Genomic DNA, 21,798 nt, shown 5'->3' with positions numbered 1-21,798 from the left:
TTCCTTTTTTTTTTTTTCTCTCTTCTCAAGTTTATCACAGGCAGGAAACTAGAAAGATGAAGCAGATGCACAGAATCAGGAGAGAGAATGGAGGGAAGGAATGCAGCATATAAAATGGACTGAAGTATGACAGGAAAAAATGAAAACTTTCTTTGTGCTAAGTCTTTGCTTTGAAGATCTACATGAAGATTCTTGTCCTAAAACCTTTTTAATTATATTAAAGACAAGCTAGTTGCAGAAGAGGAAGTGATTAAACAACTAGAGAAAACTCATCAGCATGTATTATCCATAACCCACCAAGTTACACATCTAACTATCCAGAAAGAACACAAGCATGAACTGTTTGTGCACAGCAAGCACCTCATTATAAACAGCCATGCCAAAAGGTAATAAAAGGCCTATGTAAAAAAGGCTTCGAAGCTCATCTAGGTGACTGCTTAAGATAAATCTAGTGAACCATATAAAGAAACCAGAATAGTTTATGCAAACTGTATTACACTAGTTACTGAAAGACTTCTTTAAAGGAGTTGTTATAATGGTGTACATACAGGAACCACTTTCATAATTCAGCAACCAAAACGTTCAAGCAAGTGTTACTTAAGACTGAACTAAGGGACAAAGATGTTATAGGGCAATAAAAAGTAGTTTCACAAATCAAAATCTGAAAGATGAATAGCAGAGATGAATGGCAGATTTTTATCCTGACAACAGTTTAGTACTAGAGAACCACAATCTCCTTTGTTAGATAGCAGTTAATTTATGATTCCTATTTGGGAGAAGGAATAGGGAGGGGGGAAATATTAAATATGATGACGTTATTTATGTTAATTAGAGTAGGACTGGGATTAAGAGAAACTTCAAGGGAACTTTAAAATAATTTGTGTGAATAGTAAGCAAGATGGTAAAGAAAATTCAAGATGGTTAAATGTGACTTAGTGCACGAGACAAAAATGTTTTATTTATCCATACTACAGGATTCTAAAATAGCCATCCAATCAAGGAAATGATTTTGGTATCAACTGCAGATCACTTACTGTGCATCTGTGGCTGGAAGAGCCAAAGAAACGTTATAACTGTGAAAGAGTGAGCTTTACCAAGAATACAACATTTATACATAAATGCACAGTATATTCTTAACCAAGTATAATACCGCTTGCCCCAGTATTTTAAATGTTGCTGTAGAAATAAAAAGAATTTCATAAGACAGCATTAAGACTGATTAAAAAGTCTAGAAGAACTAACAAAGGATGGAATAACAATATTAACTACCTATTGTAGGTTCATTCTTGCACCTTTTTTCCTGAAGCATCTTATCTTGTCAAAACCACTACAGAGTGGTTTTGACAGATCTTTCTTTCAGTCAGGTAATTAAGAATATTCTGAACTTTGCTTTTCTGGTCAAGGCTTCTTGGCACATTACTAAAAGACCTCAGAAGTTTGAGGCCTACCAACATTCCAACTCTTCATGGCTCAAGGCTTCCTCTCAGCTGTCATTGGTATGATGCTCTGGGAACCGGCAAGACCCATCTATACTGGGAATGACAACAAAACGTGTCACTATTATCTCCATCTGCTGGCAGGAAGAAACTATCATCAGGCAGGCACCTGGACTAAAAGCATTTAAAAAAAAAAAAAAAAAGGCTCTAAAAAACAGATCCTTAACTGAAGAACAATTGCAATGCTTGGCTTGGTTAAATATTCGGTTGCAGTAACTGACCATCAAAACAAAACTGTCATAGGAAACTGGTATTTTTTCTTGAAATCATTAATCCATTATAATTTAGTGCATTAAAATTAGCCAAAGAATGTTTTCCTTGAAAGGAAGGATGCTGCAAACCCAATCATACAGATCAAATTAACATGAGAAGTTTATCTTCAAATCCTGGTTCTCCCTAAAGAGTTTGCTTCACATTCTACAAGATTACATTTTTAGGAAAAGTGTTTTCGGTAATTAGTGAGATGCTTAGAAGTATTTTTAAATTTATGAGGAATATAATACAGAAATAAAAACTTTCAATTGATTTTTTTCCTCTCTAACAGTGTAGTATATATTCTCAATTTTACCCTTATAAATATTTGTAATTTTATGTTTAATTTATATGTATAATGAAATTTTCAAACACATTAGAACTACAAAAATGTAGCTTAAGAGTATAAATAAAATTAGTTTTATTTCACCTAGAACAAGTACCCTACTACTAATGTAGTATTCCTTACTACTTACCATATTATGATGCTGTTATGAGTAAAACCTAGCTTTTCTTCAGCATGGCCAGTATTACAAAGAAGCTGAAAATAAAAGAAAGCATCTGTTATTTATAACTCTCTAAAAACTTGAAAAATATCTGGTAACGCTTTCAAAGAAACCTGAGGAATTAAATTCATCTCTCTCATTCACTGCCACGGCAAGTGTGCTAGGCTCGCACTGCCTTGAAAGCCTTTGCTGCTGGTATTCCACTCATCTACATACCAGGCACATGGAGTCCTTGGGTCTCTCTTTTTAGATGAAAGATTGCACAATTATTTAAGCTGCCTGCTGGTCCATTTTTAATCCCCACCTATTTGAGGTTGCTCGCCTTGCTGCCTTCGGAGTTCTATTCAGAAGAGCCACTCAATGGGAAATTGGTAAACAGCCTGAACACAGGCGGAGGACTGAAGTCCCAGCGCACATGACATTTGCATTCAAAAAGAGGCAGGACTGCAGGGAGAGTCTTGAAGCGAAGAAAGAAACCCATGACCCATGCTTGTGCTTTGCAACAGCAAAGGCACATGAAAAAAATCAGGAGGAGTCCCCAATGATAAACCCATAACTGACCTTGATTTTCAGGGGTACAAAACATCCATGAGTTCTGTGGAATCAAATACAAGCCAGGCTCATGGTGTAGAAAATTGAATTCACACACACCCGACACCCATAACCTGTAGCAACCTGCGAACAAGTCAACCTTCTCTGTCAGTTTTGAGCATAAGCCTGAAGATTACAAGTGCAGCATTTATGTCCAAGGTCAATCCCAAAGGAGAAAACCAGGGCATCCTAACTTGAGAAAAGAAAAACAGTCTCTTCCTTAAGAAAAACTGTTCTCCTTTGGAACAGCGGCAGTAAAATTCCTAATAATAATCTCATTCACTATGCTGTGTTATAAAATGCTTTAATAACTAGGTCCAAATCCCAAAGTACTTTTCAAAGCGCTTTCAAATTCCCTAGTGACTAATGCTGGTCACAGAGGATGTGCACTTCGTCCTTGCTGCTCCCAAAAGCATGCATTCAATTTCAAACCAGCGCAGTATTAACAATTTCTCCTCAGTGAGGAATTCAGCAAGTATTTATGCTAACACAGCTGCCCTGAAGCTATAAAAACAATTCTGTGCCATGTTCATTTTATGTATTTACTACTAACAATAAGAAATTTGCTACAGAAAAACGAGAAATTAATTTGAAGTTGCTAGAATTTGAAATACCCAAGTGTTCCATGCTTCCATCCCACTGCTCACTTCCACCTAAAAAACAGCATATTGCACCAAAATCCCATTTTTAAGTAAACTTGATTTCATTACCACGATGGCTTAAATGCAATTTGGGGGTATATGTTCAACAACTGCAAAGTCTTTCAAGGACCGCATAACATTAAGAAATTATTTTCCATCTTGGGAGAAAAAACTATGTAGTGGTAGTACTGAAACCAAATGTTAAAATAATAAGATGCATTAATAAATTGACCTGGATCCACTCCATATTTTGGCTCATATAACCTTAGCTATTTGCAATATGTTGGATTTTCCATTTTCCATAACAATGGTTATACTCGGAGGTGATTACAAAAGGTATGAGAAGTTATCGTAAAACCTATTTTTCCTCACATTTCAAATTAAAGTGATAATAAAAGTAGGCAATTGCCTGCATTAATCGGTTATGACAGTATGTCACATCCCACTATCAATCTATTTTTATGCTGTGTGGTCAGACTGCCTAAGGCCACCACTGCTGCTTTAGCGTTTCTATTGACATCTTATGAACTGTAAAAACTGGCTGGCAGAGTGTAAGCAAAACAGTGTGGGAAGGTAGTGAGCAAAAATACTTCACTGCTCAATTCCAGAGAGCGGCAGCAAGGCCCATTGTTTACAAATCCAAACCTTCCCCATCATTCCATACCACACACAAATAAGAAATCCTGCTCTAACCACATTACCCTTAACAGCCTTTTTTTCCCTCCCCTACTTAAATAAAACTGAATTATATTTCCAAAGTAGGACAAAAAGTATGTCTCTGGAAAGCGAGAGATAAGTAATACAACAATTTACAAAGAAGATTTAGTTCAGCAACAGGTGAAAATAAGTACAATCCTTTCCAACACAATGCAGAAGAGAAACTCAAGTCATTCCAATACCATATTTCAAATAAAGATTAGACCACTGCTGAAAAAAACTGCATTATTTATAAATATATAGATTAGCTACAAATCAGATACAGAAAAACCTTCCAATTAATTGAAGCTAAAAGACTGTTTATCAAGGCAAATCAAGGGAAATAAAATAAATCACAAAACAAAATAATTTAAGCTACACTAAGCATATGCAAAATTCTCCTCTATTCTTAGTTTGCTGTCCAGTCCATTGATCATGCAATAGCATTTATTTGACGGAGATTTTAAGATTAGTTTCTAAGTCTTGATTCAGAGGAAATAGAGGTTAATGTAATTCTGTTTACACAATAAAGAGGAATCACATTAGCTTAATGCAAACAGGGTTTCATAATCATTTTCTCTTTTTTTTCTCCATAGGAAACTCCAAAGAAGCTAAAGAGATTGATTTAAAATACTTGTTTCTAAAAATCTTTGATATTACTGTTGCATCAAAGGGAAGCCCTTCCTGAAATTATAGACTCTGGGTTTGCATCCATTTGCTCTTCAAATTTGTTCCACAGTTGAGTGTTCCTAAGGGGATGTTTTATTCCTATCAGCTGTGTATTTCACCACAGGGTATCAGGTTTTATCCACAGTGGTACAGCTTTTTGGATGAACCTTATGGTCAGTCAATATTGCATTTAGATTCAAAGTTTGGGGCTTTGCAAATGACAGTCAAGACACTGAAAGAACAACAGAAACATTTTGATGCTATTATATTGTTAAGGTTAAGCTAAAATGATTAGTCAAGTTTCATTTTGTCCTTAAAGAAATAACTTTCTCTTTGAATTAAAAATATTTAAAAAAAACTATAATAATGCCTGTGATTTTTTTCACTGCATTATTTAAATATGCAGTTAAGTTTAAAAAGATATAAAGGATCTCTCAGAAACTAACAGTAGAATAAGTAATCTATAATAAAGCTATCTAAATGAATATTTCAAATTTAAATCCTATTTTCCACTAGGTATCTGCAATTGTACAGTCCTTCTGGTTTTCAGTAATGTAGCACTTACTAACTCTCATGGGGGTGGGGAAAAACCCCAAAGAAATAACCAAGAGGTTTTGGTATTAATCAGCAAAAGCAAAAGCTGGGAAAGTTCAAGGCACCTGCCGTAGCTAGCTGGCCATGCAAGTCGAGAGGGGTTAGCCTAATCCGTTTGCTAAAGCTCCAGACACTTGACCAACTCGGGAACTGCAGCGATGATTGGGGCTGTCACAGACCATTTACTAGAGGTCAACTCCTCAAGCTGTTTTTAAGTCAAAATTCAGGTTTGATTAAAATTCAGGTTTGCAGAACTGTGGCTTCCAGTAATAGGTGGTAAGTCTACCTTGGCTTCAGCAAGACTTTCAGCACCGTCTCCAGAGCTGGTGAGTGAGCTAGATAAGCACTGAGATAGACTGAAAACTGGCAGGATGGCCACACTCAGAATGGTGTTCGGTGACACAAAACATAATCAGAGGCCAGTAACTAGAGATGCACCCCGGGGGTCAACACTGGGTCTAATCCTGTTCAACTTGGTCATCAATGAAGGATGACCTGTAATGGATGGGATCTGGGGCAACATGCTTGAGTATGGGCGTTGGACTCAATGATCTCTAAAGGTCCCTCCAACTTCAACTGTTCTGTGATTCAAATGTACAAGCTGCCTACTCTTTAGAGAGAAAAATGTTGAGGTAGAGAACAACTGCTTATACTGGTACTGACTTTTCCTACCCTTTCCTTTTAGCATAACAACATTTCTATCAGAAAAGCTGCTTTTATAAGTTTTCTGTTTTTTTTTTTTTTTTTTTTTTTTTTTTTTTTTTTTTTTAAGAAATATAAAATATAAATATTTCAAGGGTACTTTCCCTACCCATGGTATAAATACTGTAGATAATCAATAGCCTTTTGCATGGACCGTAAAATGCAAAAATTTACAAACAAATCAAGTTTGCTACCACCATTGTAATTCCAAGGAAGGATACAAACATGCTCAGCTTTTAGCATATCTAACGTCACAAGACTCCACTGCTTTCCCACACTCTTATTTCACTAAGAAGGAACTGAGATTATGTCAATACATGGCAGAAGACTGGAGTGCAAAATAAAACCATCTCCCTCAAGCTCCAGGCTTTCACTCTTAACCACTGGAATTAAAAACATGGAACCATTCCAACCACGAAGTAGAAAAGGCGATACATTTTTTTAATCATATTTTCATAACTGCATTTAAAATTAAAAAAAAAAAAAACAGGAGCAATTTTCACAATCAAATGTATAAGCTTACATCTCTAAGACCATATTACAGAAAGACTAATATAAGAACAAGTGCTAAACATCAAAAGAAATAAAATGATTTGATTATACAGTATTTTGATTTGGAATCGGAAGTAGGTTACACACTACAGTCTCTATTTTCTAAAGTTGTATTTAATTTTACAAGTTTTCCTTTTCACAAACTTGTAATTTCTCGACAGACTTAAGTCACATTTATTAAAAAAAAAAATCTTTGTGTTTTTGTACGTATTCTCCCATTTTAACACTATGATAAAGAAGGAATAAAGAACATAAAGAAGGGATAAAGAACAAGTTCTTCAAATATTTAATTATGAAATTAACTATTTTTTTTCAAAATTGATTTTTTAAACAAATGAACTAGATAAAGGTTCATTACCTTTAATTACATTTTACATATTTACTAATTTATCCAATGTATTGCTGCTCAACATCTAGCAATTTTTAATATGAAAATCAACACTTTTAAGATTCATAGCTTCAAATATTGGCTCTTCACTGGGAATCACCTATCTAAAAATTCAATTTAGTTTTTTAATTTTAAATCAACAGGAGAATCATCTGGAGACACCTGCATTTGTAAGTTCCCAGATAAGCACAAAAAGGAAACACAGCTACAACTGCCTTCTCTAGTGAAATTAAAGGCTTCCTCAAAAAAAAAATCTGGAATCTCAGTAACTCCAGTGGCATTTTATACAAGAATTCAAGACAAGATTTCAATATGTTCAGTTCCTCAGTGAGGCTGCACACCTATACATGCACTGAACCAGCTCGCCAAACAGAGCACCTACAAATCGCTTACCGAAGCGCTGAAGATGGCAACTAAACTTATCTCCTAGGAATTTTGTTCTCAGTATTCACAGTTCTACCAGCTGACTCTCATATCCAACCAAGTCTTGTGAGGAGGGCTTTCAACAGCCAAGGAGCACGCCAGCCCCAAACATGACACACATTTGTCCTTCTCACATTAAGTAAGTCCCGAAACCTGTCCTTGAGCATTTGTTCTCTTTCACTTGAGATTATCTATTAAAAAAAAAACTGCCAGGCAGCCTTGTAGTTACCTTATTCAATGTCTTGTTATCAGCTTACCTACAACCTTACTTTTTTCCCTTATTTCTCCATCATTACCTTCCTTCTTCACTGCTGGTGACTACAGGATACATCATGTTTGTCACTGAAACTTGAATTTTATCTTCAGACACAGACCCCTATCTGTGGCTCTCCAGCAGAAATGTGTACATCTAACTAGCTCCTTCTGTATGATCATTTGGAGATGGCCTTTTCCATCTATCGGTTTCTGAAACTCCAATTTCTCCTAGCTTACTAACAGCATATTTTTTCCCTTGCCTTGACAACTAGAACACCAGTCCAACCACAGTGGGAGTGCTTCAAACACACACCCAACTTTTTCCAACTGACTGTTCGCATGCCATCAGTGCTCTTTTTCATCCTCTTTATCAGTTCCTCATCTACCAAAAAATGGTACCTGCTCTCACTCCAAAGGCCTTTCATGGTTTCCTTCTGTCAACTATCCTCTCTCATTCTGTAGCAAGTTATTAATTCCTGCCTCTTGTCAATTCACAATGTCAACCTCCAACACATCCATCACACTTTTAGGCAAATATCCTTCACATTGCTCCATGATTGGGAGTTTACATCTGGAAAACACACCTCCAAATTTATGACACAGGTAATTTAGAAATCTGCCCTTTAAGTCTTTTTCACTATGAAACCTACAGTGAAATTTGACTAGGGCAATAGAAGTGCCCAAATCACTACATGTCCTGCTTATCAGCACAGTCCCTTCACTGCACTTCAGTAATTTATATCCAGGCAGCTTGGCATTTCAAATGTGTGATTCAATTCTGCAGAGAAAGCACCCTCTACTTGTACAACCTAACCCACAAATTGGAATTTGATTCAGAATAAGTACAACAGTATGACCAAAAAAAAAAAAAAATTTCCTAAAGCATCACCCTAACTTCCCATGTTTGATTATACTTTTTTTTTTTTCCCCCCCCCTCTCCTTTTCTCTCTCACTGCATCTAGACTCCATTTACTGCTTCATACTGCTAAATATTTCATGAAGCTTCTGGCCAATACCTGATAAAGTGCAAATAAAACATTTAGCACACAGGATCATATATTCTATGCTACTAAAGTTCTTACCTTAGTGAAATTATTCAAGTGACCTAGTTTTCTCATATTTGAAACGCCTTGTAATTTGGCCACATTTTGGAGAATCTCTCTCATATTATCACAGGGTTCTGCAAAAGAAAAACATGTTATTAGCATAAACAGTTAAAAAACAAAATCCTAAACTTGTATTCAACAACCAAGTTACCTAAACATAATAGTTAAGTTTCCAAGTAGAGACTTTTGAAATTAAAATTTGAAATAGCTATTTTTAATTAGGTATGCAGACTGTTCTCCTTTATGGAATATCAATTTGATTTATGTCCAAAATCAGTCAAGTGTATTTCTAGAATAAATGCTCATGAAGGTGAGAGATTCCTATTTTCAAAGCAGATTTTTATCAATATCTTAGATTTACAGTTGACAAAAATAGCTATTTAGTGATTCAGAACTAGAGGTAACGGCCACAAACTGAAACACCAAAAGTTCCACAGGAACTTAAGGAAATTTTTTTTTTTTTTTTTTTTTTTTTTAACAGTGAGGGTGACAGAGCACTGGAACAGGCTGCCCAGAGAGGTTGTGGAGTCTCCTTCTCTGGAGATCTTCAAAACCCGCTTGGATGCCACCCTGTGCCACGTGCTCTAGGTGACCCTGCGTGTGCAGGGGGGTTAGACTAGATCTCTAGAGGTCCCTTCCAACCTTAATGATTCTATGAAACTCTATTCCTAGTATTTCCTATCTGAACAGCTTCATCTGAAATCCTCTTGTAAATTAAAAGGCAAAACATTCATTCCTCAGAAGCAAAGCATAAAGTAAAAAAGATGTTACATGTTACTACGACACCACATAATTATGATTCTTTTTCAGATAGAGGCTCAATGGGATTTTGGGTAGACAAGACTCTCTTCTGTTCTCCCTACCAACTTGTGTCCACAGTCACCCTAAACTTAACTAGGGCACTGTGACCTGCCAGCAAGACATGAAGCAAACTTCAAGGTGAGCAGGAGATCTGGGAATTATTCCCCTCCTTCCCTCCCTTTCTTCCTCAGGATCCATCATCCGAACAAAAACAAACAAACAAAACCACCAAAACTCAGATTCCCATTGATGACCTGGCCCCGCTGGGAAATAGAAGAGGGCTGCCAAACATGGGGAAAAGAGAGGGCATTGTCATGCCTCGGGAAATGAGGCTGGGAATACCAGGAAAGTAGGACTGAGCAGCACAGAGCAGAACTTGGCACAAACTGATGCCCAGACAACTACTACAACAAACTGCAATCACTTCTGTGCACGGTCATATTGGATGGCCATAAGGATGGCCTTCAAAGCGAGCTGCTTCGCTGCAGGATTCCTGTGCGGTCTGGGGTTAGACACTTCACTCTGTGACAGGCAGGTCACCAGGATGACTGCCAGCACGGCCCCGGCTCTAAATGTAAGGAACACCGAGCCCATACTGGAGACATGAACTGCTGAAAAGTTTTGTTGGCCAAGAAGAGAGAGAGAGAAAAAAAAGTGGAATTACATAAAACAAAGTCTTTAGAAAAATACTGGAGTCCAATTACTAGACATCTGGAAAGGGGCAAGAAGGCAGCTTGTGTGTCATGTCCCATACTAATTTATAGTAGAAGAATCTTGCCCCCTATTGCAGTGTGAACAGCTGCTTAAACTTAAAAACTTAAAGAGCAAAAATTTGTAAATAATAATAATAATAATTTTATCAGCATAATTTTATCAGGATATATCCAGAATGTATTTTCGAAAGATAGGAGCCTGTGCCTACTCTACCACCAGACACACAAGGCAGTATTTCTTTGGAGATTCCGACACCTACATGTAGACACCTGAAGTGAGGTTAATCAGTCCTAGATGTCTCAGGTCCTGCTGTAGTCAATGGAAATCTGTCCATCAGCTAATGAAGCCTACAGTTACCTTCACTAGCTATGAGGTGCCTATCTTACATACATAAGTTAGCACACATACAGACAGACATTTACAATGTAGACACCTAAATACAGGCATCAACTTCAGGCACAACCAGTTTGGTATCAACTATCCTCTTCCATAAACCTCAGCCCTAGCAATAAGCATAGTTGACTTAGGTCCAACCACAACTACTTTGTACTTTAGCACACTATGTCTAGTTAAAGCTAATATCCAATAAGCTTTACATTTAAATTGGAACATTTGCACCCATCTACAAGAAAAAAAAAAAAAAAAAAAAGGATTTCCTAGGATTGGAGAAATTGGAGACAAGATTTTACTACTAGATCCATCCTGTGTTTAGGATTCCTCTACATAATTTTCCAGGGCTCAGAGATTTCCAGTAGCACAAACCATACAGAGAAACACCACAGACAAGTATGTTAGGGAAGTTATGGCACTGCAAACAGTTTATACCATAACCTCCAATTTCAAGGGAACATAATAAGAGAGGAAAATAACTTCCTGATAATTTGGTTTCTCTGAAAATAGTTTAGCAGATTTCTGCTCTTGAGCTTGTCATGTGGTATGGGTGGGAATTTTCCTGGCTCACAGGACTTTTGGACTTGTAACACATCCACATTTATGCCACAAGAAAGATTGGCCCTTAGTAGTTTCTAGCTCTCTAGAATGTTCTCCTTCAATTCTCTGAAGAATTAGAAGCAAGAATAATTTTCCAAAGTGACCAGAAATAAGTTACAAAGTTTTAATTCTGAAAGTGCAGTGGTTACCGAACATAAATACCTACTCAAATGAAACTCAGTATTATGGACAGGAAAAAAACATGAGACCACCTAGAAAATCTTGTACACCCTTGTACCTCTGGTACACCATAGGCAATTGATATTCCTACCTCTTCCCAGTCTAACAATTCTGTCATAATAGTATATGTACACCTTTTTAATGGGTCTGCCTAATGAAGATGCGCATTAGAACCATTTTATTGTAAACATGTAGCAAAACTGCACTTACAGCAACACTGGTCTCTTTATGCAGAGATAACCTGTCATTCCCAGGGACACAAAGTTTGAGGAAAAAAAGTCTTTGCAGGGGCTAGCAGAGCAGTAAGGTATTCCCAAAAATTTTACTACCAGAAAAATAATTTAAAGCAGAACGGGAAGTCCAGTATAAGATAACAATGAGAAAACTGAGAATGAGGCAGTCATTTCCACTATCAAATTGATTATATGAACAAAGCGAGTTATCTGGCTCACAAGTTCTTGCTTTTCTACCGGGGGGGGGGGAAGGGTACTCAATCTTAAAACCCCTTAAGAGCTTATTCTTTCCTGTCTTACCTCATTTATTACTAAGATGCTGACTCACCTTAAGTAGCCTATAATGACAACCAAGTATCTTCACACGTTTCCCATGGAGTTTCTGAGAATGCAGTTGTGCAAAGTGACTGAGTTGACCCTACAGCTCTCTTCCCACAAAAGGGCATGATTCCTTCTCCTACTTTCCTTCCTTTCACCTTGTCTCACTCTATGGGATACCACATCCTTTGTATTACTCAGGTGCTGATCAAGTTCACATGAAAATGGTGCTGCTTGCTAACTCAGCAGGCAGTTTTTTATTCATTCTGTCTGTGTTAGTTTTGTGTTAGATTGAGTCAAACTGGATTATTGCAGAGTCACACAAGAATCAGCCCACACTGTGCCAGCGAGAAGCTCACAGGCAGAGCATTGGAAACAGGACGTGCCCTTTTCACCAGAGGAGGAACATTAGATATTACTCAGGCTCTCTTATGCACTTATTTGTATTTACACAGCTACTTTGACTTAAATGTCAACTACTTTATTATTATTATTATTATTTTATTGATGTATACAACATTTTCAGGCTGGCCCACTCTGGGGTACACAACAGCCTAAATGTGCTGATCATCACTGTCACTTTCTACACCTCTGCCTTTCTTTATGGATAGCAAGTACCTTGAAGGAGCAGTTATCTTTGGGCTGCCTATTCATATTGCACCAAAAGCAGTCTTTGGTCTACAACTGTGTGTGCACTGAGTAACACCCCTCTCATTCTCATCTAACGGTAATCTTTAGCACTGCCAAAGCATTTGGGTTTTTTTGTTACTTTTCTCAGTGGAATGGGTTAAAACTGACTTAAAGCCATAGTCTCAAGAATTTAGTGATTCTCTTACCCTCAATGTAATTCATAGACTCATGCACAGCTTAAAAAAAAAAATTGAATTTGTTGTTTTTGTTGCCTTGAAAAAGACCCTACACACAGCCACATGACCTGTCGGGCCTGACTCATTTTTTCACCCCTTCAGGCCTGCGATACTGTTTTCCCCAGTGCGAACCATGATCCAATCTGACAGATCCTGCTCTCCAGAGAGGCAGCAAGGCCAGGGCAGAGCAGCGGCTCCCAGCGTGGCCCAGCCGAGCACATGGACCAAGCGGCGGCAGCCATGTTGGCGCCAGCTCCTCCTCTCCCCCACAGATTTAGCCCCATTGTTTGGCGCTCCGGAGGGCAGCCCATGCACTATCCTGTTAGGCACATGGCAATAAAAAAAAGCAAACAGGAAGCGCAGGAGCCTTTAGCACACAAATAATTCAGTGAGTCTGAAGGCAGGCGGGATGAGTCAAACGGAAGAGCAGGGAGTTTAACAGACATCGCTTCCTCGGCACTAGGAGAGCACCTGAACACAGCAGCCAATGTACATGCAACACTTGCAGCTGCTCTCACATCTACTGGAATTATAATGCCAAAGGTGAGACAAAATTGGAATTTGCCTAATGATTTCTTTTAAAGAAGCAACACTTACTTCATTACAGTTAAGCATTTAATAATTGAATAAGAACAACACCACAAGAGCGGCCTTCCTCTTACGGAGGGAGAGGATCGCAGTCTAAATGGACGGTGCTGGTTAGCTTACAACAGGTGTTTACATTTAACGGAGGCTTCTGAAGTCTAAGTGCTGTGCAGTTCATAGAATCATAGAATGTTCAAGGTTGGAAGGGACCTCTAGAGGTCATCTAGTCCAACCCCGCTGCACACGCAGGGTCACCTAGAGCACGTGGCACAGGACTGCGTCCAAGCGGGTTTTGAAGATCTCCAGAGAAGGAGACTCCACAGCCTCTCTGGGCAGCCTGTTCCAGTGCTCTGGCACCCTCACTGTTAAAATTTTTTCCTTAAGTTTCTGTGGAACTTTTGGTGCTTCAGTTTGTGGCCATTACCTCTAGTTCTGTCGGTGGCCACCACTGAAAAGAGGCCAGCACCATCCTCCTCACTGCCTCCCTTGAGGTACTTATAGACACTGATTAGATCTCCTCTCAGCCTTCTCTTCTCCAGGCTGAACAGGCCCAGCTCCCTCAGCCTCTCCTCATAGGGCAGATGTTCCAGGCCCCTGATCATCCTTGTAGCCCTGCGCTGGACTCTCTCCAGCAGCTCCACATCCCTCTTGTACTGTGGGGCCCAGAACTGGACACAGTACTCCAGATGCGGCCTCACCAGGGCTGAGTAGAGGGGCAGGATCACCTCCCTCGACCTGCTGGAGACGCTCTTCTTAATGCAGCCCAGGATCCCATTGGCCTTCTTGGCCACGAGGGCACACTGCTGCCTCATGGTCAACTTGTCGTCCACCATGACACCCAGGTCCCTCTCTGCAGAGCTGCTCTCCAGAAGGTCCGTCCCCAGCCTGTACTGGTGTCTGGGGTTATTCCTCCCCAGGTGCAGGACCTTGCACTTGGCCTTGTTGAATTTCATGAGCTTTTTCACCGCCCAGTTGTCCAGTCTGTCCAGGTCCCTCTGGATGGCAGCGCAGCCCTCTGGGGTATCGGCTACACCTCCCAGTTTGGTATCATCAGCAAACTTGCTGAGGGAGCACTCTGTGCCTTCATCCAGGTCATTGATGAATAAATTGAACAGGACTGGACCAAGGACTGACCCCTGGGGGACCCCGCTAGCTACAGGCCTCCAACTAGACTCTGCACCGCTGATCACCACCCTCTGAGCTCTGCCATCCAGCTAATTCCTAATCCACCTCACTGTCCACTCATCTATCCCACACTGCCAGAGCTTGCCCAGGAGGATTTTGTGAGGGACGGTGTCAAAAGCCTTGGTGAAGTCAAGTTAGACGACATCCACCGCTCTCCCCTCATCTATCCAGCCGGTCATTCCAGTTGTGTGTTGCAAGGTACTTTTAATGACTTCTTAAACTGCAGGCTACCCCAAGGAAGGGCATCCAGCAAAACAGGGATCAGCTGGGAACGTTAATGCAGCGCTTGCCATTCCCACCGAAACAGTCACGAGTTACGGGGTTTTAAAAGCAATGAAACATTAGGAGTCGGGTACTTGCAGGTGTCTATACAAGCCTGGACGACAGGTAATCAGTCTGCTAAAACACCTTCTTCATCAGAATCTTGAACCATGTAATGAAGCGCTGATGAAAAAGCAGATCCTTCCACTACCAACTCCTTGCAAGGAAGGAGAAAAAAAGTGAAGTACAATTATCTAATCTCTCTAGCAACATCAAGTTCTCCAAATTCACATCTCTCTGAAAATTTAGAAACTGCACAGAACACCACAAGAAGAGAAAAGCTACATTAAAAAAAAAAAAAAAAAAAAAAAGAGAGAGAGAGAGAGAACTGCATGATACAGATTTCACTCATGAATTTATTTATTAATACTGACATATGAAGGACTAAGACCAAACTGTACTTTGCCAAGGATGAAAAAAACAATAATAAAAATAAATAAAAATCAGTGCTGGAACAGCTACATGCAGCCTTTAGTTGCCAAAAACTCAGTAACAGACATTTAGACCGAAGGTCTGTCTCAATTTCTAGGTAAAAACACTACAGAGAAAAATTCATGTAGCTACTGCAATGTTGCAAAATGTACAGAATACTACATAGACATTCTGTATCAGTGTTAAAACTGTTACTACATAGTAATGGGCAACATCCTTTCAGCTGGTATAGCCTGATGAATAAGATCTGACAAATAAAGCAATTCTCACTCATGCATTTTCACCAGCACCCTTCCCCTTCACCAGCTGCATGGATCTGATAAGTTTACTCCTCATTAGTCACATCTCTGAAATTACGTTAATTCCTGCTTTTCTTTTTTTAATCTATTTTCCACTGCCACAAAAATACTGCTTCTGAAATATATTTGAATATATTAATAGTAAAGATTTTTCAACCAGTATAGCATAAAACATTTTATTGTGAGAGTGCAAATTATGAGCACGCCAATTAAAGCAATCTCATCAAACACTTGCCATCCCTTGAGTGGCAGCATTACAGCAGCTTCCCTTCTGTATTAAAGCTCTTCATGCTAGTGCTACTCTGCGTGTGAAGTCATCTGCAGCGTGGAATTAACATCTGCCTGAGCTGCGTGCCATACAAAACACTTCCAATGCAAAGTAAAATTCTTATTTTGCACAGTCTATTGTAGAGTTATCAAAGCCTCACGTCACAAGCTTATGTCTTGTTTGCCAAAATCTAGCTTTAAAGTCATGTCATTCACTGTTATAAAAATAATAATAATTATTATAATATTCCCCCAAACTACTCAGCTTGTTTCAACATCTCTTCTCAAGCCATCATACAAGCAGGTTTTCTTGTAGCCCTTTTGAACACTATCCTCTTTTGCAAAGTTTGCATTTGTGTAGATATAGCCAGTTTGTAAATAGCCCTTTTTCAATTTACTTGGTTACTTCACTTTTTCCCTGGTTTTGAGATAAAAGTTTTCATAGAATCATAGAATGCTGAAGGTTGGAAGGGACCTCTAGAGGTCATCTAGTCCAACCCCCTGCACACGCAGGGTCACCTAGAGCACGTGGCACAGGACTGCGTCCAAGCGGGTTTTGAAGATCTCCAGAGAAGGAGACTCCACAACCTCTCTGGGCAGCCTGTTCCAGTGCTCTGGCACCCTCACTGTTAAGAAATTTTTCCTTAAGTTCCCGTGGAACTTTTGGTGCTTCAGTTTGTGGCCATTACCTCTAGTTCTGTCGGTGGCCACCACTGAAAAGAGGCCAGCACCATCCTCCTCACTGCCTCCCTTGAGGTTCTTATATACACTAATCAGGTCTCCTCTCAGCCTTCTCTCCTCCAGGCCGAACAGGCCCAGCTCCCTCAGTCTTTCCTCACAGGGCAGATGTTCCAGGCCCCTGATCATCCTTGTAGCCCTGCGCTGGACTCTCTCCAGCAGCTCCACATCCCTCTTGTACTGTGGGGCCCAGAACTGGACACAATACTCCAGATGCGGCCTCACCAGGGCTGAGTACAGGGGCAGAATCACCTCCCTCGACCTGCTGGAGACGCTCTTCTTAATGCACCCCAGGATCCTATTGGCCTTCTTGGCCACGAGGGCACACTGCTGCCTCATGGTCAATCCCCTTTGACAAACAGAAGTAGAAACCACAGATATTAGAATAGCCTTTTTTTTCCTCTGTCCTTCAGAAGAGTGCTGACATTTTTAAGCAATCTGAACCAGAGCAGGGGGAGGGGAGAAAAAAAAAAAAAAAAAAAAGAGAGAGAGAGAGCCCTGCATGTACTGAACATCTCTTAGCTCCCTTGCTATCAAGACCTACCAAAAGGACACATGTTGGTCAAAACTGGCAGACTGCTATCAGCAACTCCTTCCCCTTTAGGCTCCAACTGTATAAAAAGCATTATGCAAGAGCAGTACATTAATTTCTGAAACACTATAGCAATCCCTCCATGGGATTTTTGCCACTCCTTGAGCTATCAGGACCAGACAGGTGCCCAGCATTCCTCTCTGCTGCCTCCAAACTGGAGTACGTTGGAAACAGCGCGGTCACCAAATCACAAGCTGAATTTGGAAACAAAACTCATCCACCCTCGTTTGAATATCTCTCAAAGAAACCCTAGAAACGCCCAACATTTTTGTGGGCTATAAACCGCATATAACATGCCAAGACATCTGCCCTGCATGCGATGGGTTATCGTTTGCCATGTGGGCACGTGGAATCAAATGCAATATAGTTTAAAATGATGTGAGTGTAGTAACAAAAGCAATGCAATTCAGATTCAGGTGAAGTCAAACAAATTATTTTTTAATCTTTTATGTTGCCTACACGATAGAAAGTAGAAAGATTGTGAAAGAAGAAAGTTAGTTAGTTTTTCAGCTAGCACTAAACCAATTTTGTGAAACTCTCTCTTTGGGAGAGGAGAGAGAAAAAAAAAAAGCCAGTTGTCCCAGCCAGTTACTTTATTCATATTTGTCTTGTATTATAGCCATTATAGCCAGAAGACCTAGCATTTATATAACCGAGAGAATTGGCTATACAAGAAAACCTGATAAATCAAAGTGCTGCATATCACACATATTAATGAAAGCATCAAGTCTGGAGACACTGTGCTGCTTAATTACCTGAAAAATACCTATCAAAATGCAAAGATTGTTACCCTCAGAGAAGAGAAAATCAAGACAGGCACAAGCACCACTCTGCCGCATCCAGCACCAGCCGTCTTTCCTGCACGCCTATATCTCGTAAAACTTCAGTAAAGAAACAAACTGAAGTGGGTCTAATGGGCAGTATGTTCAACCATTGCAGACTCAGAACTAGAGAGTAAGAATCCAAAAATACAGGGATCTCTTGAGGAAAGACCTTTAAAGGAACTTGACGACAGACAAGGTAACAGGCAGTTCTCAAATTGGCAAGTTCCAAGCTATTTAGGCCTCCACAACTTAAAGCAAGCAGCTGAAACTCCAACCAAGTGCCTAGGCCTTTGAAAGGTTCATGAAGTCCTGCAACTCAGTTTGTAATCCCTGTAAAACAGTCAAAGCCTAAAATGAGTTATGTCAAAAAATGTGGAAACTTATAGCACGGTTGTACACACAGCTATGACCAGACTTGAAGCAAGAACTGACACATGAGGTTCCTACTGAACGTGGCAATTTGGTCGATAATTCCAATTGTCCTTTGCAGCCTTAAGAAGTTAGGAGGTTGATTTCAATAGTCTAATTAAACCAGTCTGCCTCATCCCACAGCTAATCCCTTCCAGATGACTGTAATGGGAGTTGCATTGATGATGAATCTGTCCTCCTTTTCCTTGTCCGTTCTATTCTGAGCAGGTAATAGAACACAAGGTCAAAATATCAGTACTCTGAATTCCAACTATTAATTGCAATTTTCATGCTAACAGAAGATATAAGACCTTAACAGCCACAAGCAACAATTCTAACATGCACCCACACAATCCTCCTTTCCTTATTTTTTAACTATATGCTAACTATGGAGAGAGTTCACACATGCACATACAGTGTGACATATCATAAACTTTATAAATACTTGTTGTGTACGTTATTATATCATTCTTTGAAGCTACAGAACACTAAAAAGCCCCAGAGAGTGAAATCCTCCCGTAGAGGTACAGTAAAAATACATAATAAAAAGCCAAAATGGTGCTTTCTGGGAAATCTGGGCGATCAAACTAAGGCAACAGGGAAAACGAGAGAAAAACTGCAGAGAAAAGCAAATTAGCTTTGTGTGCAGCAAAGTGCTGGGAGCCTTATTGCCCAAGAGGCCAGGAAGAAGTAGGACCCAAAACAGTGAAAACAGGACCAGGATCCTCCCTGCATCTATTAACAGTTCAGAAATACTTAAAACCAGCATTGGCCTCTTGGCTATGAACTACCCAAGTCCTGAATTATGCGTTCAAGTCATTTTGGCCAAGCTAACACTGAACGAGAGCCTGCTTAGAACAGGACAACACCAACTTAATTTATTTGTAATGAAAAGACCAATACAACTACGCCTATGACTGAGGCATTGTTTTAGCATGATTTTTTTACCTCTCTCTGTTTTTTTGGTTTTATCCTCCCTGAAATGAAGTTAATGCCTACTAAGGATAGTGATAGTACTGGTAAGTCTGCTGTCGTTTCTCTGACAAAAGCGCAACAGAAGTGTTTCATTGAGAAGGGACATGCAATAAAATTTAGAGCGCTCCCATTTTCAGCTGCCATCACATGACAATGACTTATTTTATAGGCTGTAAAACCGGTCATAGTGCAAAAATCGCCCCCCCCCATTACATATATATATATATATATATATATATATATATATATATATATATATATATATATATATATATATATATAAAGCACTTAATTCTCTCACATTCTCTGCAATATTATTGTCCTAACAGCCCAGGAATTCAAATAGCGATGTCAGGTAAAATATGATAACAAATATATTTTGCATCTTATCTTAGAGTCTCTTTTACAATGTAATACAAAGGGAGTTTTACTGCTACTACCCCAGGTCTCATGGGATCAGTAGGTGGGTTAAGCCACCTCACAGCAAAAAAAATAATATCATAATGACAGTGTCCTTCTAAATTCTGAGCAAAACACCTCAAACAGACCATATACGAAAATAATCACTTTGGCATTTAAACCATGTGTCTAGTTCTTTGAAACCAAGACAATTCTGAACTTTCAGCCAAAGGTAGCGATAAGTAAGAATAAACATCTCAAAACAGATTACAGCTGGAAAAAAATGGTGGCATTGTTGCTATACTAAGCTAAAAAGTTTACTGATGCTGCTCGTGGTGGCATTTCCATCACCTCTCACATCCTACTGTTATTTCCCGACTTCTGCAATTTCCCTGCAGTTTATCCCCTGGTAAGAGGGACCTACCGAGGCTCTCCGGAAGCAGCGGGATCTCGGGGAAGCACGGGATCCCCGGGAGGGCGCGGGAGACACCCGGGCTGCCAGCGCGGGCGACCGAGCTTCGCGTGCGGGGAGAGGCAGTCGACCATTTGCGCGGCTCCCCGGGATATCCCTCGGGCAACTTGTCACCCCGCGACTGTTGCCTGCCTTCTGCCTCCCCGATCGCACCCGAGCGCGGCGGCGAGGGGCCCGCGCGGCGCCACCGGAACCGGCGGAAAAGCGGAGACACCACGAAGAGCCCCCGAGGAGCCTCCGGGCAGCGCCGGCCCCGCCCGCCCCGCCGCCCGCCGCGGTACCTCGGCTCAGGTCGAGGGGCACGTTCTCCTCGCCGCTGTCGTTCCGGCCTGCGGGACGGGGAGAGATACGGAGAACGCGTTAGGCTGCGCGAGGAGGAGGAGGAGGAGGAGGAGGAAGGGCAGCGGGGGGGCCGCGCTCCGCCGAGCGGCCGCGGCAGCGCCGGCAGCGCGGGCCAGTGGGGGCCCTTACCTCGGATGCGGAGGTGCCTGAACGAGCGAGCGCGGAGACTCACCGCCATTTTTAGGGCCCACGCTCACAACACCGGAAACCTCGCGGGCTCTCGCGAGCGGGAGCGAGAGGAGGAGGGGGAGGGGGAGGAGGGGGGAGGAGGGATGGGGAGGAGGAGAAGGAGGAGAAGGAGAAGGGATGGGGAGGAGAGGGAGGGGAGGAGAGGGAGGAGAAAAAGAAGCAGGAGGCGGAGGAGGAGAAGAATGAGGAGGGGAGGGGGGAGAGGAGGGGAGGGGGGAGGGGGGAGGAGGAGGAGGAGGAGGAGGGGAGGAGGAGGAGGGGAGGAGGAGGAGGAGGGGAGGAGGAGGAGAAGGGGAGGAGGAGGAGAAGAAGAGGAGGAGAAGAAGAGGAGGAGAAGAAGAGGAGGAGGAGAAGAAGAGGAGGAGGAGAGGAGGAGGAGAAGAAGAGGAGGAGGAGAGGAGGAGGAGAAGAAGAAGAATGAGGAGGAGAGGAGGAGGAGAAGAAGAATGAGGAGGAGGGGGGAGGGGGAGGAGGAGAGGAGGAGGAGAAGGAGGGGAGGAGGGGGGAGGAGGAGGAGAAGGAGGGGAGGAGGGGGGAGGAGGAGGAGAAGGAGGAGGAGAAGGAGGAGGAGAAGGAGGAGGAGGAGAAGAAGAGGAGGAGGAGAAGAAGAAGAGGAGGAGGAGAAGAAGAAGAGGAGGAGGAGAAGAAGAAGAGGAGGAGGAGAAGAAGAAGAGGAGGAGGAGAAGAAGAAGAGGAGGAGGAGAAGAAGAGGAGGAGGAGGAGGAGAAGAGGAGGAGGAGGAGGAGGAGAAGAAGAGGAGGAGGAGGAGGAGAAGAAGAAGAGGAGGAGGAGGAGAG

At 41.1% G+C, this 21,798-nt stretch overlaps 1 protein-coding gene across 1 annotated transcript in view; it reads right to left on the bottom strand.

The window, feature by feature from the left end:
* LOC104573937 (rapamycin-insensitive companion of mTOR-like) overlaps positions 1-20,990 on the bottom strand; it is an 81,602-nt gene extending 60,612 nt beyond the window's left edge. Inside the window, exons 1-4 of the mRNA XM_088538627.1 lie at positions 20,942-20,990; positions 20,752-20,799; positions 8,848-8,945; positions 2,225-2,289 (exon numbers count right to left, since the gene is read on the bottom strand). Coding sequence (XP_088394753.1) covers positions 2,225-2,289; positions 8,848-8,945; positions 20,752-20,799; positions 20,942-20,990 — 260 coding nt within the window. The remainder of the gene's footprint in view (positions 1-2,224; positions 2,290-8,847; positions 8,946-20,751; positions 20,800-20,941) is intronic.
* Between the last annotated feature and the right edge of the window lie 808 nt (positions 20,991-21,798).

The sequence above is a fragment of the Tinamus guttatus genome, unplaced genomic scaffold (assembly GCF_059628265.1).
Source record: "Tinamus guttatus ecotype Peru unplaced genomic scaffold, ASM5962826v1 Tinamus_guttatus_pri_ptg001120l, whole genome shotgun sequence".
Classification (NCBI taxonomy): Eukaryota; Metazoa; Chordata; class Aves; order Tinamiformes; family Tinamidae; genus Tinamus; species Tinamus guttatus.
Note: the sequence above shows the minus strand (reverse complement) of the source record. Positions and strands in the feature narration are given on the sequence as shown.